The 15,756-nt window shown below is 37.5% G+C and overlaps 1 protein-coding gene across 5 annotated transcripts in view; it reads left to right on the forward strand.

Moving 5' to 3' along the window:
* The window catches only part of USH1C (USH1 protein network component harmonin), a 52,161-nt gene extending 36,619 nt beyond the window's left edge, over nt 1-15,542 (forward strand). The window contains exons 16-21 of one of the 5 annotated variants that reach the window (XM_040609137.1): nt 9,470-9,511; nt 9,823-9,876; nt 10,029-10,128; nt 11,491-11,600; nt 12,312-12,367; nt 13,295-13,509. In XM_040609137.1, coding sequence (XP_040465071.1) covers nt 9,470-9,511; nt 9,823-9,876; nt 10,029-10,128; nt 11,491-11,600; nt 12,312-12,367; nt 13,295-13,394 — 462 coding nt within the window. In that variant the 3' untranslated portion in view covers nt 13,395-13,509. Of the gene's footprint in view, nt 1-9,469; nt 9,512-9,822; nt 9,877-10,028; nt 10,129-11,490; nt 11,601-12,311; nt 12,368-13,294; nt 13,510-14,166 lie in introns of those variants that run through there. The other 4 variants (XM_040609136.1, XM_040609138.1, XM_040609140.1 and 1 more) reach the window with 4 other exon arrangements.
* Nucleotides 15,543-15,756: the final 214 nt, after the last annotated feature.

Genomic DNA, 15,756 nt, shown 5'->3' on the forward strand with positions numbered 1-15,756 from the left:
GTGGTCTGAGAACTTCATATTTCAACACTTCAGCAACACATGGTCCATGTTTGTGTGTTGTCTGCATGTCACGGAGCACAGACTTTGCTCTTCTGTCAAGACAGACAAAAGGAGCTAGGACCAAACTATATTTTAAATGTAACAGGTTCTAAGAAGTAAGCTTTCTTTTCAGAAGAAACATCTGTTTGATAACTCTTTGCCCTGATTTTGATTAAGTATGGCTGGATGTCAGGTTTACCCATTCTGAGGCACTGTAGGAAAGACTGTCTGTAAATTGTGCAACTCTAGGAGGAATCATCCAGTTCCAGTGCAACTTAAACGGGTCAATATTTGTGAACCTGCTGATTCTTTTAAGATCAGAAAGCTTAACAATACTATGTATTTTGTGGTGTGGAACAATGTTAGCTGAGGGATATCCACAGGGACTTAAAAGATCTGGTTCCAAAACTTTTTTTTAAAATGGGGGCTGGGGGGGGGGGGGGGGGGGGAGACAAACAAAAAAAAACCCATGCCCAAAATTCCCCTACCAAGGAAAAAAAAAAAATGTGGCTTAACCAATTTGCTGGAAGCCATTTAAATAATTTCAGAGGATACAGCTTGTACTATATGAGTGATATCTGGAATATATCACATTTCCTATGAGAAACATTGAAAAAAGTGTGCAGGCAGTTGCTGGGATTAAGTCAGAAACTAAACCCATGGGGCTCAGTTTTGAACTCTTTTCTAGAATAAAACTATGATTGACGTCAGTGGGAATTTTGACTAAGTGTACAATGGGGTTAGTACATGCTGCATGATTATGTCTCAGATGTCTCTGGGTATCCACGCTTTGTAGAGTCAAGGGTAGGTAATTAGCGTAACTAACCCTTGCTCTGAAGTCAAGATAAGCTATCTTGAAATTCTCTGTGGAAAGCTGATCGCTGCAGTCCTGGTGAATTTCATCTTACAAGGTCTATTTAGCAACAGATTAGTTAAAATCTCATTTCAGGTTCACTATGTTCTTACACTCAACTGTAGCATTTTTTTTCCCCCCTGTAGTTTCTTATTCAGTTCATTGCCTTTATGGGATAAATGCCAAAAGCAGGGATGAGATTTTTCCATAATCTTGTTGGTGAAGTGAGGAGTTTAGGGAGAAAAGCTACGATTTGGATGCAAGAGAAATTATGTTTTGGTTTGTTGACTTTGTAAGTCTTAGTTAAAATAATTCTGTAAGCCTTTTGTTGTATTAGTGTCATTCAGTTCATTACCATAAACTGTTTGAATTGAAGCGTTCTTGGTGAAATGATGGATTTGCACGAACTATGTTATGAATTGTAATTTTCTTTAAATTAACCCCATAGCAACTTGCTCCAAGTCCTCCTACTCAACGACATCCAGGGGTACCAATAGTCTCTAAACCAGTCATGCTGCATCCTGACCCAAACTTTATGGTCAGGCCAACAATTAAATCGGAAGCCCTGGTAAGCCTTTTGACGTTCTTTTTTTCCAGTGCTGTGTTACTGTGGGATTTGTTTATGACTTTTCCTCAAAGAATCAATGCTTGTTTCATTTTTTGCTAACTAAAATTCATGTAGATTTTCAAGTGATCACTAATGGTAAGTACAAAAGTGTATTTTATCCTCCCCCTCCTCCCCATGATCTAAAAGTCACTTGTAGTGACAGTTTTTGTACTGGGGTGCATAATTCCAGCGCAGTGTAGAGCCTTAGACTCTGTAGATCTTATTATTCATTTATTCACATGCTGGTTTTTATTTCTATAAATTGTGAATTAATCTGACAGAAATGAAAGAGTAAAAATCAATTGTACTGTATTTTTCCTTTGTAAATGATCATGAACATACTTGAAATTAGATACGTACTCCATCGTTTCATTTCTAGGGAAAACAACATGTGGTGTTGTATCTTAGACACCAATATACTGGTTGTGCAGTGTTACTGCAAAGTTGACTCGCAATCAGATTCTTTTTTTCTTTTCCATTTCTTTTTCAAAGGTAAATGAAAAAAAATCATAGGCTAAATATTTTAGGACCAACCACATAGCGTGTTTGCGAATTGTGGTATATGAGGGAAGGTGAGCCAAGGCTTACAGAAAATAAAATAAATACTGTTCTGACAGCTGGTAACTCCCAAGTGACAGCCCTGAAAATTCGTTTAAAGTAGCTGGTGGACCAATTAGTAGTATTTATTCTTGAGGGTCATCATGACTTAATACTGTTAGAATTAGAGTTGTGTGTCTGTTATATGCATGTGTGCGGACATGCATGTATATATACATTTATATGAGCAAGGCAGTGTATTGCAACGTGAGCTTTCGAAGTGATAGAAAGAACATCACATTTTAATTTCATTTATTGAATTACAAGCTTATGCTATATCTGACAGTAAATGATGCGCACAGTATTCCTAGCTCTCTTTCATTAAAGTGCAATGGGTTTTTTTGTCATTTTCTGCTTTAATAATTTAGATACTCTTATTCTTTTATTTTCCTAGTTATTTTTGAACAATTTTAAATGATACTTAGTAACCAGTTTTTCCTACAGACATAGTCATCTTGAAAATTCTGTTTTTTAAATGGATTGAAATGGTAAATGAAATCAGTTTTTTTAAGTTGTTCAAGAGAAGGGAGGTACACAAGATAAAAATAAATGCAAAACCATCCAGTGCAGATATTTCCTTCAGTACTATGCATTGGAGTTTTCATTTTGATTGTGTTCAGTAATTCAGCATCTCTAAGGGATCTGAAATTCCTTAGGGGAGGAACAGACAGAGTAGAATCATATTTGCAGTTAATATAATCTCACTCTTGAAAATAAATACCTGGTGTGCAAATATAAACTAGTTTGCAAAATCGGTAATACCCTTATGTGTGATCAGACAGTCTTGGTACAAATTGAAAATGTTGCTTGGGGTTTTTTGTTTGGTTGGTTTTATGTTACTGACTGCTGACAATTAGTTTGAGAAATTGGCAATAAGATCCACTTCCATGGGGAAATTTGTTATTATTTGTTAATTCATGCATGCACGTTTTCCAACTCACAAATCTACTAAACTGTTTCAGGTGTCAATCATCCTCATTCCCAAACTACCTTATATTAGTTGGAAGATCATAATTTCAGTGGGAGCAATATTCTGATAGGACTTTGAGAGAAATATCAGTCTACAAATTGGTTTTGTAGACCTGCTTCTTACTTCCATTTATGACTTAATGCAGTACAGAGTATTCTTCACATGCTACTGGGTCTTCATTGCAGTAAGGGAGTGAGACTTGCATGGATACCAACGTAAAGATGGAGGCTACTTCTTTTAAAAAAATGAAAAGGCCCATGTATGACAAAACAGACAAGGAGGTAACTGCCTACCTCCAGAAATGTCTAAGAATTCCAATTAGATTTCATGCGGAAGGAATGACTTTTGTTTGTTTGCAGGGTGTGTGTGTGTGTATGTGTACTTGAAGTCAGCTGTTCAGATACAGGACCGGTTCAGCTTCTCTTAGCAAAGGGAAATATCATCAAAGGCAGAGTATCTTTTGCTATCCCATTTCTTGTCTTGCTAGATTTCACACATCTTCTAGAACTCCAGTCTTTAAGGCTTACTATGACATAATGGGTGTAACTTCTACTACCTTATTTTTATCTGAATTTAGCTGTCCTGAGTACCAAACTCTAGAAATGGGTCTTAATGAATTTATTTGATTCTAAACAGCTAATTAAGTGAGCCTATACCAGAGCAATTCACTAGTAAAGATTAAAAGCATGAACATAAGAATAAAATAAACGTGTAAGAATGGGTCAAACGTTCTCGTTACCTGGAAGGTAGTTGGGCCAGACAGGAACAGCGAAGTCTGTATTGTGACTTAAGTCTTTATATTAATGAAATTCAGGTTAGAATTCCCAGGTCTTTTAGCAGTTCATGAAAATTAAATTGTTCTCACTTTTATAAATAGGGAAACGATGGGTGAGGATTAAACCTTGAGTGTGACCTTGAATGCTGTGGGCTGGTCTGAGTCAAAATCAGTGTGAACTGTTTGTCTCTGCTGTATTAGAGTGAATTGGAATACACTCACGGCAAAGCTAATGAAATTTTGGCTCAGAGAACAGGAGATGATTGTTATGATTTAGTGGTGGGGTTTTCAGAGAAACAACACCAACATGAACATTAGTCTCTGCTCTCCCAACTATCACAAGCATCCTGTTGTGTGAGTTAGAAGGCTTTGATGAGCTTGCTGCTACTAAAGATTTTTCCTCCCGCATTCCTTTGTGGTTAGATGGCAGCATTTCTGAAAGAAAGAATGAATATTTAAGCTTTGCTCTAATTTTCAAGATTTGAAGCCTCATTATGCAGGACTGCAGTCAAGGGACCAGAGACAGGTGCTTAGGTACTGTGTGGTAAGATGTGCGATGGCTGTTATTATTTGCCATAGGTATATCAAAACCATATGTGTTGAAAAGAAAATAAATTTGTTTTCTAAGTGACTACATAGGGACTGAAGAGTTTTGTGGAAGGTCTTGCCAGACTTGCCCAATAGTCCTTCAATACAAAAACTCATTCTTTGTATTAAATAAACGCAGACCAAAATCTTTAATTCAAGAACAGATATATTTTTCTAAGTAAGGATATGACTACAGGACACTGACAGAATCAGTAGTGAAGCTGATATATAGTCATTTGTTTTAAAGTAAATTGAGTTTGGAAGTGTAAATACTGTAGTTTAGTCTGTAGAAAGTTTTTCTTGTTTCAGAAAACTTAAGTAGGTTACCAGACTTGATGAAGGGTTTTGAGTGGAGGCTGGAGAGGCGTGAGGAGTGGTTGGTGTGTGTGTGTGTATATATATATATATAAAAAATTTTTTTAAAGGCCATTTTATTTTTGGAAATTTTTGTAACATAATAAGAGGTTCTGTATCTTAAGTGATTCCAAACTACAGTGTGCCATATTGTTAATGCACTGGAAGCAAAATAAGACCAGAATCAGTATGGGATTAAAATCATTGAACCCTTACACAATAAAATAAAATTCAGCAGTTGTTAATCAATATTGTGAAATTACTTGTGGATACCCAAATTGAAGCAAGACTACTCAGAAATAAGTCAATTAAATTCAGGAGAAATTTTTCTTTAAGTAGAATGAGCTTATACTAATAATTGGTATTTAGGTAATTTCCTCTTTCAGGATGAGCTGAAATACACATATCTTTCAGCTTATCAGCTTCTTGGGGAATTAATAATGGAATTCACATTTCAATATAGGAAATTCCTGACAGAAGAGCAAATCTTAGATGTGTAACATATATTTATCATGACTTTTCAGTATTTTGGAAACTATTTGTCTAGTATTTTGTGCATTATTTTTTTCCCCAATTACTTTTTCAAAAATTACAGAGAAGAGACCCCATCACTATTCTGTAGAAATTAGGGATAAAAGGAGTCCTGGAAAATATTTTTAAGAATCTTGTGGTACGGAAATGTGCATTATTTATGTAGGTTCTCTAGAATTCTTTCCTCTTCGTGTTCAGTACTATTTCACTGTGTGTGCTCTCTTATTTTGAAACAGTATAGGGAACAAGCGCTAACAAGTGCAAGTGTGATTCAGTCCCTAGAAGAGCAAAAAGAGCAGTGATATTATTTGTGAGTAGGTCATACTTGTTTACAGCAAAAAGTTAATATCTGGTTTGGCAATTCTCTTTCTTTTGCAGCCACAAGAGATGTTTAAAAGGATGGTGGTTTACAATTCATCATTTAGATCTAACAAAAAACAAGTAAAATAACATTTTCCATGTTTTGTGTGGTGCTTCTTGTTTTGACTGGCCATGGATCTAAAACTTTCCTTTCTAATCCTGTTACTCAGTTTCTAAAACAGATGCTAGACAGTCCTAGTGCATGAAAACTGCTAGACTTCGTAAACTTTCAGTGTGTGCCTGTGGCTCCTGCTAGTCTAGACAGCTGAAGAGTGAGAGGATAGTAAATCCTTCAGATCGAACCATCTGTTACTACTTATATGGTTAGTGCAATCTTTAAGATAGTTGAACACTGATAACTGTTCTGATACTGACAATTTTATTTTTTACTTTCCTGAGGTTTCCTTGTTTCTTCTAGTCTCCAGTTGCAATGCTTTCAGTAATAAGTTCTTTAACAAATAGAGCTATTTTTGTAACCTAGTTATTGGTAGGAAACCAGAGGAATTAGTAGTGGAAAGCACTTACTCGTACAGGCTTTCTGTATTATGTAGGATTTTTCTTCTGTGTTACTATTATTGCTTTCGTCTGTCACAGTAATGAAGTTTTCATCTCTTCCTCTTTGATTGACTGGTGGTTCAACGGATGGTCCCTTGAGGAGGTGAACTTTGTGCTTAAGTTCTCTGCTGCTGTTAAAATGTGATGGTTTCTGTGCAAAACACCTTTATTAGTGCAAGCTAAGTTAGATGCATTGCCATGTTATATGAAAATGTTGGCACACAGTTGTGAGCTCACAGTATGAGGTTTTGAGTCGTAAATTCTTTTGATCAGTTACAGTGTAGATCTAGAAGGGAGAACTGGATTTGACTGAGATAGATCAAACTTCCAAGATTGTTCAGTTGCCATTCAGTATTAGTATGTTCTGTGTATATAACAGTACTGTTCTCAGCAGACCTGGTTTTGGGAAAATTTTGTTATATCTGGTCATGGGTTTGTCTTTCAATTCTTTTATGTTTATTTTATTTAGGTCTCAATTGCTGTTGACTCTTGATGCTAGAAACTTCAGTGAGCAGTACTGTCGGCTTAGGTGCTTGTGTTTTGGTTTGGGATTTTTTTCTTTTTTTTTTTTACTAGTAACTTTACCTTTTATCTAAAACTCCAGGTGGATAATTGTTTCTGTGCAATCAAAGGGTTTAATGTTACAGATTCCACTTTCATTCAGTCCTATAAATGTGATGGTTAAGAAAGGATTAGAATGATCTTACTCTTTCGCCTGAGATGTCCCGAGTGGTGGGGAGGGTAGGCTTAGCAGTGTGGTTTCCACTTAGTGTTCCTTGGTTCATTAATCCCTGCTTGGATACGGAGTGCACGCTCTGCACACTGAATCTGCAATGCCTGTGGCTGTGAAGATTTATTACAGTTCAGTGGATGTCTTCATTGTATTATAGCTGTATTTGCATGTCATTGGTTTTAGATCATATTGGTTCTTTGCTTGCAGGATTTTGTTGTGGGGTTGAGTTTGGTGTGGTTTATGTCCTGTTTAAAAATTATTTTCCCAGGAAAACTTTCTTCAAGGGCAACATCTGTTTTTAATGACGGCAACCTGAGACAAAGAAAGTTCACTGACTTCCTTTAGATTACATAACGAATTAGTGACTTGGCTGAGATGGGAGTTCTTCCCTCTTAAGTTGCTCGCTCAAAGACTACAGATGTCTACTTCAGCCATGATTCCAAAGGGCAATACAAATTCAGCTAATTAAACTACTAGTTGTTTGGGTAGCTATCACTGTAAAATGATACCATTTAGTAGTATCATTACCTCTTACTCTTTAGTTAAAGTATTCATAAGATTAATATACTTTGTGAATGAATGATTGGGTTTTTTCCCCAGGCATGAAATTACTACCGTTGCTGAAGTATGTGATCAAATTCTCATTTATGCAGTTCCTCAAAGTTAGTAGTTCACAAATGTAATGCAACCCATAATTTAAATGCTAAACAAGGTCTCTCATGTTCCTCTATTCCTCTCGTGTTCCTGAAAGATGTTTCTAATGCATATTTCCCTATGAAAAAAACCAAACACACCCTCCTGTGGCAGTAAGTAAAGTTCTGGAGTTGTGCCATGAAGATTTAGCTCTCTGGAGCTTGGGGAAACCAAGTTATGCTTCAACCCTTGCAAACATTTCTTCTCTCTCAGAAGAAACACAGAATGACGACATGATTTGCTTAAGTTGGTCTTCTGATCTCAAGGAAAAGGTGGAGAGAGAAAGCCTGCGGGAAAGCGTGGGTTCACACTGTACAATTCAGTGTGCCTGTGTGTAATGCCTGCCAATCCATACAGAAGTCACCGGCATCACTCATGGTCTGTGTAAGTGCTTAGACAAACAGGCAGCGCTGTTGTACATTTGAGTGCCAGCTACTGCAGAGCTGTGTAGCAGTGCTCCCTGACTTTGTCAGAGCCGGTGAGATGTGACCCCATAGGGGTCATAGTCGTGTCAAAATCGGGCAACTGATATAGATGATAAAGATGGTAACAAGAGGAGGCATTAGTGTTTTCTGTTGCAACTTTGTCATTAGCAGCTAGACCTTAAAGTTACCAGAGGAACCTTAAGCTGTGCATTTGATTTTCAAGTGGAAAAAGGCTTAGCTGAGTCTGAGTGTGGAATAGACTTTGTCATCATGTGGATTCAGTAGGAAAGAGGGCAATAATGAATATATTAAGCTTAATCACACACTGACCTGCTGGTCTGCATCAGATACTGGCTTGCCTGCTGCATCAGCAAAGGGTTGTGTGCTTCTGTGTTGTCCCATGTCACCAGGTTATTGCAGCTTGAAGCCACAAGAATGATAAAGCATTTAGGTGCCTCAGTAATGATTTCATTTTAAGTCCTGAAGTCCTTACTTTAACATGCATGACAAGTGCAGAGTTTTTATACATCTCCAGCATCGCACATACAGTCTTGCCCAGTATCTACTAATCCTTGAAATTACCACCCAAACACTGTTGATGCCTGCTTGCTGACTCGGGAGCTCTCATCTTTGCAGAAAAGGTAACTCCTGCTTTTGCCCTACAGTGTTGATCTGATAAGGGTCATGCACTAAGCTTTGAAAGTATAAGGAGATGTAGGTCCTCTCAAAGCTTAAATTTTGCTCTACTGAACTGTAGTATTGTCTTCCCCATTTCAGACATTCACTGCCAAAACTTTTCAGTCCTCCACAGAACCACATAAACCCAAAACTGATTGTTCTGCATTTGCTTGTGGTATGGAGCCAACTCCATGAAATTCTATTGGAAAGGAGGAGACAAGGGGGCTGGAAAAGGGTCCTACAACCCAGACAGCATGGAGTATGGTTGCTGACAGGTGAATTGGAGCCTGTCACATCTTGTGGTTTTAGTGCCCAACATGGTGATTGTCCCAAGAAAAGTTGCTTGGAATTCTGTGTGTTGCAGACCATACCTGGCCATGATGCTTTCAAGATTTGTTTTGTTTCTGTCAGGTGTAGAGAGGAACTGTGGAGCTGACAGAGTGGTAAACTGTTCGTCAAAACTGTTCCGTAATATGACCAGCTCAAACCGCTGATCTGTCATAAGGTTTTAAAATGTCTTCTGACTGTCAGGATCTTTTGCTATTTTCTGTCTTCTTGACTATTTGCTGCCTTTCTGTGCTTTTCTTCATTTACTGTCTTTCATAGCTTACAGAATTATGTGCTGTCTCACTAAAATATAAAGTGGAGTTTGTGTGCTAAGTGTGTGCATGAGCCTGATGTTTTTACAATAAAATGATGTTTTATTCTCAGGGCTTCCAGAAATATTTGGAAGATTTTGATCCATATTCAATGGTAAGGAGAGAATTCAAGTATGTCTTACTGTTTAATACGAAACATGCTAGAAAAAACACATCCTTTATTTTGAGGGCTGGGAGGGGTTAAGATTCTTGCTTGTTGGTTTGCTGGGGCTTGTTGATTTGTCTTTTTCTAGTCAGGTTGAAAAGGGAGTTTTCTTACAGGAAAACATGATTTGGTGTTCTGATCTTTCTCTAATGCTATTTTGAAGGAGGGAAAAGTTCCTCTTCTCCTATAAGCTACACAAATCAGCCTAATTCTTTTGTGTGTCCAAGGTGGAAATGACTAATCTTTATATCTTTTCATAGTTTACCCCAGAGCAGATTATGGGAAAAGATGTGCGGCTGTTACGAATTAAAAAGGTAAATACTATATTTGAGTGGTTGCAGTTTAGAGGGTTCATGTAACCATTTCATGTACAGGCCTGTTTACTGTGAAGAAGGAAGGAGTAAGCTCCTGTTGATGGCAAAAATTAACGGCCTTTTCTGAACTAAAACTTTTTTTTTTTTAATAGGAGGGATCATTAGACCTTGCAGTTGAAGGCGGAATTGATTCTCCAGTTGGAAAGATAGTGGTGTCTGCCATCTATGAGGGTGGTGCTGCAGACAAACATGGTGAGTAGCAATGGGGAATTTGAATGCTGCTGCTAAGTGGCTCCTTATGCTGACTGAGATGTTGGCTGACTTCGTAGCTGTGCCTGGTACTGACAGGCACACTTCAGCTGTGCAGGGCAGCCAAGTTCTGTCTTAGCTTTAATGGCAGCTCAGAGAGTGGTGCTTGGTTTGAAGGGTGCTGCTTAAATTAATAATTAGGTAAAATTTATAGTGTTTAAGAAAAAATGGTCACTGCTGCTCTATTTTTATTATTAAAGAATTTTCAGTAATGTGGCCTGAAAAGTAGAACTGCTCTCTTAATAAGGACTCCCTTTTTTCCATACTGATACAAAAAAACCCCAAACTAACAGCCCCCCAACCTCACCCCACCCCATTCTCTGCTGTATTCTGTTAATTAAGGAAAGCAGAATATGTTCTCCATTATTTCACAATTTGCAAGCAAGAACATTCGTAATTGCTTTGCATGTGGAAATACTACCTGACCACAGCTATGCTATGCTGCTTAGTTCTGTTCTTAATGCTACTTTCAGTAGTAATTTGTTTAATAAAAACCCTGGCTTTACTCCCAAAATCCCACTAAAGGCCAGAGTCTTCTGGCTAAGTTTAGCTCCCTGGAAGGCACAAGAATGTGCATAGCAACACATCCGGGCTTTCCCCTGTTGGCCAGTATCTCTCATCCTTTCTGTGAGAACTCCAGCGATGACCAGGTAGACAGACAGGACGATATCTTATGTTGTCTCTGCTGACCTTGTCTCAACCTGCACCTCAGTTCAAGTCGCTCTTGCTGTGAACACACCTCAACCAACCACTTGATCTCTCAAATGCTGTTTCTCTTTGACTATTCACTGTTGTGAGGGTCTCTGATAGCTAAGGCTGTCCCCTTACCAACTGTGTTTTCCCCTTCCTGGATTAGCAAGTCAAAATCAGTCCTAAGGACTAAACATTACACATGCTTTTGCAAAGAAACAGCAGTCCTGCAGGCTCTTGATAATTGCCACTTATACCTTCAGGGCTTCAAGTAATGCTGCCATTTCCATAGTAGTAACAGCCTACAATGAACATCAGTTTGTAAGCTGTATAGATGGATTACCCAAACAGGCAAACTGCTACTATGAAAATATTATTGAACTAGTTTCTTACTAGTCATGATCAGTAAGAGGTTAGTGTGTCTTTTCCACACCTAAAATTTTCTTTTGCTTTTGCCTGTATCAAGCTTTCTTGTCTGTGTCAATTTTTAGTGTAAGCCTTCACATCTAGTGAAGACACTTCTCATTATAGTGAGTACTACATAAATATGGGACAGAAAAGACTGACAGATTTTTGGGTTTATATGTCTGTATGCCATATTGGTCTTTTCACCAGGAGGCATAGTGAAAGGGGATGAAATACTAGCTGTAAATGGCAAGATATTAATGGACAGCAGGCTGGCAGAAGCACAGGCAACTCTAGCAAAAGTTTGGAACATGGGTGGGGTAAGTAACCTGGAATACTTCTTCATTCTACCTGTAATGCTCAGATGAGGTTGAGGTACACTTTTGTTGCATGACATTATCACATCAACATAAATAATATTGAAAACATCAGAAGTAACAGGTATGTCATGTACTACCAAAGTGAGCTGAAATCTGCAGAAGATACTGGTATACAGCACCTCTGAAGATCATGCATGTAATTTACTGTAAAAGTTCATGGCATGTAGCCACATGTCAAGACTGGTATTTAAACACATTACTTTCTGAGTGTTTATAGTATATTTATCTGTAGAATCTCTCTTTGGTATTGAATATTACTTGCAAGCTGATTGGAAATTTATGATAATAGTTTATCTTATCTTGGATTTCTTAACGTACAAGTAACACTGCACTTTGGCTCCAGTGAGTGTTTTCTCAGCAGGAACTGTATTCATTGCTAAGATGACCAAATACAGGATAATTCGTAGAATAATTATTTTTAAAAGCTTGTTGCAAGACCAGTAGAATTTACTTCAGTTTCAGGACACAAAGAAAACAGCTCAATGTTGAAACGGTCTTCCTATAGAAGTCTTTCATAGAGATGTTTCTGCTTCTCCCTGTGGTTTACCAGGAATAGTTTGCCTTCCTGATTCTCTATCTGATGGTGGTCCACTAATCATCTCTAAAAGCAGGGTTTAGCAGCTCACGATTGCCTGTGCGTTTCTTTTTCAGGATTGGATTGACTTAGTCATTGCGGCATCACCTCCAAAGGAATACGATGATGAAATGTAAGCGCCTAAATTTTATTTCTCTGGGGACTAAAAGGCTAGTAACAGTAGTCTACACAGATTGCTTTTTTTATCAGACATATTTCAAGTATTTACTTCTTGTGGACTACATACCCTTCTGCATCACATAGTTGCTAATTGGATAGTTATAAATAGCTATCGTTTATTACAGCAGTGGTTCCCAGACTTTTCAAAATGGCGATTCTCAGAATTGGTTGTACGTGACTACACACTCATACTTTCAGTTTAAAGTTTGAGGATTTGGGGGTCTGGTTTGTTTTTTGGGTTTGTTTTTTAGAAATTACTTACTTCAGTTTGGAATATTTACTGTGGTCCCATGGATCATAATTTGGGGAAACAAATGCCCATAAGCATTCTTCATCGCAACCAGATGTTTAATTCTGGTTTGTCTTGTTTTTAATTACTATCTTGTATTATATCTTGTATTTAAGTTACTATCCTTGTCTAAGCCAACTTAAGTGTAAAATTTTCAAAAGAGCCAAGTGATTTGGGTGTCTTGGCAATTTGGGATGTTCAGAGTCTTTTTTTTTAAAGATGATCAGCATAGGTGTGAAACAGAAGAATTCATGGCTTAAAGTGTTAACAGAGGTATCAAGCTGATACAACTTGCTTTTCTTTGCATAGTTTTAAAAGCAAGACCAATGTTTTCTAGCTTGGCTGAAGGAAAAGATGTGAAGATATCCTTACTACCAAGTAAAATGGCAGAGGAAAGTTTTGTAGTCACAGTTAACCCGGATTCTTGTTCTATGTAGAATACTAGAGTATTAGTTGCTGTAAATTAGTATAGTTTTACTGGCTAACACCAACTGAAGATTGCTGTAAAACTGTGTTTTAATAGCTGTGCGTTAACTAACAAGCAAGGAAATAACTGTCACTTATTTTTGTTTTCATATCCTGTGTATTTAGCCCTACTATTCCCTCATCAACAGTCAGTCCTAACACACACAGAAAGGTTTTTGAAGGCAGTGCACCCGTGTACAGACAAGGGTATCTCCTGCAGCTGTAGCCACTGCAGTGTTCCCTCATGGTGAATAGACAGACCTGGGTTAACATGACTGTCCATTGTGAGGCTGCGTTATTTTTTCAGCATGTGCCTGCCTGTGCATTGCATGCCACGCTTGCTTTTTGTTCCTGGCGTGCTGGAGTGTTCTTTGGGCTTTTGCCATGCTTGTCCTATCAAAATATAAGTATTTAGTTTCTACTTTATAATGTCCCTTAGAGGTCCTCTGCAGAATTGGTTTATCATCTGCCAGACTATAAAATAAATAGGCCCTGCCTAAACAAGTAGGATTAATCTAATTTTTCGTATCTGTGGACTGCTGCTGTGGCTTTGAGAATTCTGAAGTATATAAGTAACTACAAATTAATTCCTTGTTAAGGCTTGTCCAAAGAACAAGTTTCCATTTACATTATATGACAGTGTGCCTGTAAACAAATATTTATGACTGTTTGGTTTTCACTGCAGCTTGCTTGTGTTAATTTGTTATTATACAAGGGGTTTGCCCCGAAATTATCCTTGTGTCACAAACTCAGTTTACTGTGTATGGTTTCTCTATGCTATAATTACTGTAAGTGCAGTCATAGATCTCTAGAAGAACCAAGGTAATGGTTGTTGCATGTGGGTATCTGTGGTCTTCTCGATTATTACTTAAAATACAAATAAAAATGACTAACTGAGATCCAGTTATATAAAATTATGCTTACCAGAAAGACTAAAAATTGCACTACAGCTAACAGCATCTGTTTCACTACCTTTTTTTTTTTATTATTTTCTGCAGGACTTTTTTTTAAAGAAGGCAACTCTGGAGAAATGAAGTCTTTCCTCTGCAGAAACCTGCTTCTCTGTAAATCAATAACCACATGAAATACATCTTTATTTGAAAGAAATATGAGCAATCAGGCCTGTAAGTTGAACTAGAGACTAATTTGAGTAATTCCAAATCATTCTGTAGACATACAGCAAGAAATTTTTGCAAGATCATTGAGGACTGCCAGTGAGCATAGTTTGGTCTGTGAGAACTGTTTTGTTGGGGTTTTTTGCTATTTTGGGGGGCCAAATTCTGAAAATTATCTTCCAATTTTCCTGGAAATCGACACCAAAATAACAGACAAAGATAGAACACAGATGTCTGTTCCCACATGCAACACTTGTGATTACACGTTCACAGGCCAGTTTGGGTGTGAAAAGGATTATATTTTTACTCTGTACATAGTGATTTTCCCTGGGCAAATGAAGAATGTATATAGGTAACTTCTGTTCCCACTCTTCTTGTACTCTTTGGAGCTACATTCTTGTAGCTCTGTTAATGTACATTTCTGTTGCTTAGTTGTGAGTTGTTTTCAGTATATAAAGCTAGGTGGTAGAAGAATCGGCAATACCAGGAGTGCTAGAATTATATGGAATAATCTTGGTGATGCTAATACAGTGTAAAGAATCTTCTCTACCAGCAATAGCTAGCAAGTAGTCCAGATAAAATCATTATGTGTAGTCACAGTTATACTACAGAGTATTTGTATTGGTGGCAAAAATTACTCCCTCTTATAGTCATGGGTGGAAAATGTGGGTGTGATTCACAGTCTGCAGTTATGTACTTGGTTCTCAGTGAGGCTGTATAGTGACTTCCTGCGCAGTTTAGTCATGGAAGTGTAACATTTTGCTTTTGGTGACAATATGTCTTCTGTTGAGTAAATTCTTCAAGACCATAAAATCTCTACTAACCTGGCTTTACTAAATCTGCAACTGTAATCCTACTTATTTAATTTTTTTATATTATCACGCTATCTCTGTAGAAGTGTCCTTGTCTTCCTTCCTTTCTTGCATCTGCCAGTTTGTATTCTGTTTTTTATATCTTGTTTAGATTTTTCTCACCTGGACTAATGAAAGCCAGTTTATAGTTCTTTGTCATATTGAATTCCCCCTGAAGTCTTCTTTCCTTTTCAAGTTCTGGAAACCCTCTTTTCTGTAACACAGAAAAACAACAGTGATGTTCCTGAGAACTCTGTGCTTATACGGAGATGATTACTTATGTTGACTTTGTTCATCTGCAGTATTGTTCCAGTATGCCAATTAATGTGTCTGGCAGGGTACACATATTAGAATGTTTAAAATTTTAACTCTTACAACTAATCTAGAAATAAAATTGCATTTGCCAAATGGAAGAAGTCTTGCTTCCTCTTTCTCTCTGGGTTTGTACATCATAGTAATAGTTAATCTGAAGTACACAGATTTCAGTTATCTTTAGTAACAGCTCATTTGCAACACAATGCCACCTTTGTGGAATTCAAAAGAAAATTCACTCTGCACAGTAGGGAACTGTCACTCACCTGAGCTGCAGTCATCTTTTATTGAGGTTTTTATGGGCAAATCT

The sequence above is a fragment of the Falco naumanni genome, chromosome 10, assembly GCF_017639655.2.
Source record: "Falco naumanni isolate bFalNau1 chromosome 10, bFalNau1.pat, whole genome shotgun sequence".
Classification (NCBI taxonomy): Eukaryota; Metazoa; Chordata; class Aves; order Falconiformes; family Falconidae; genus Falco; species Falco naumanni.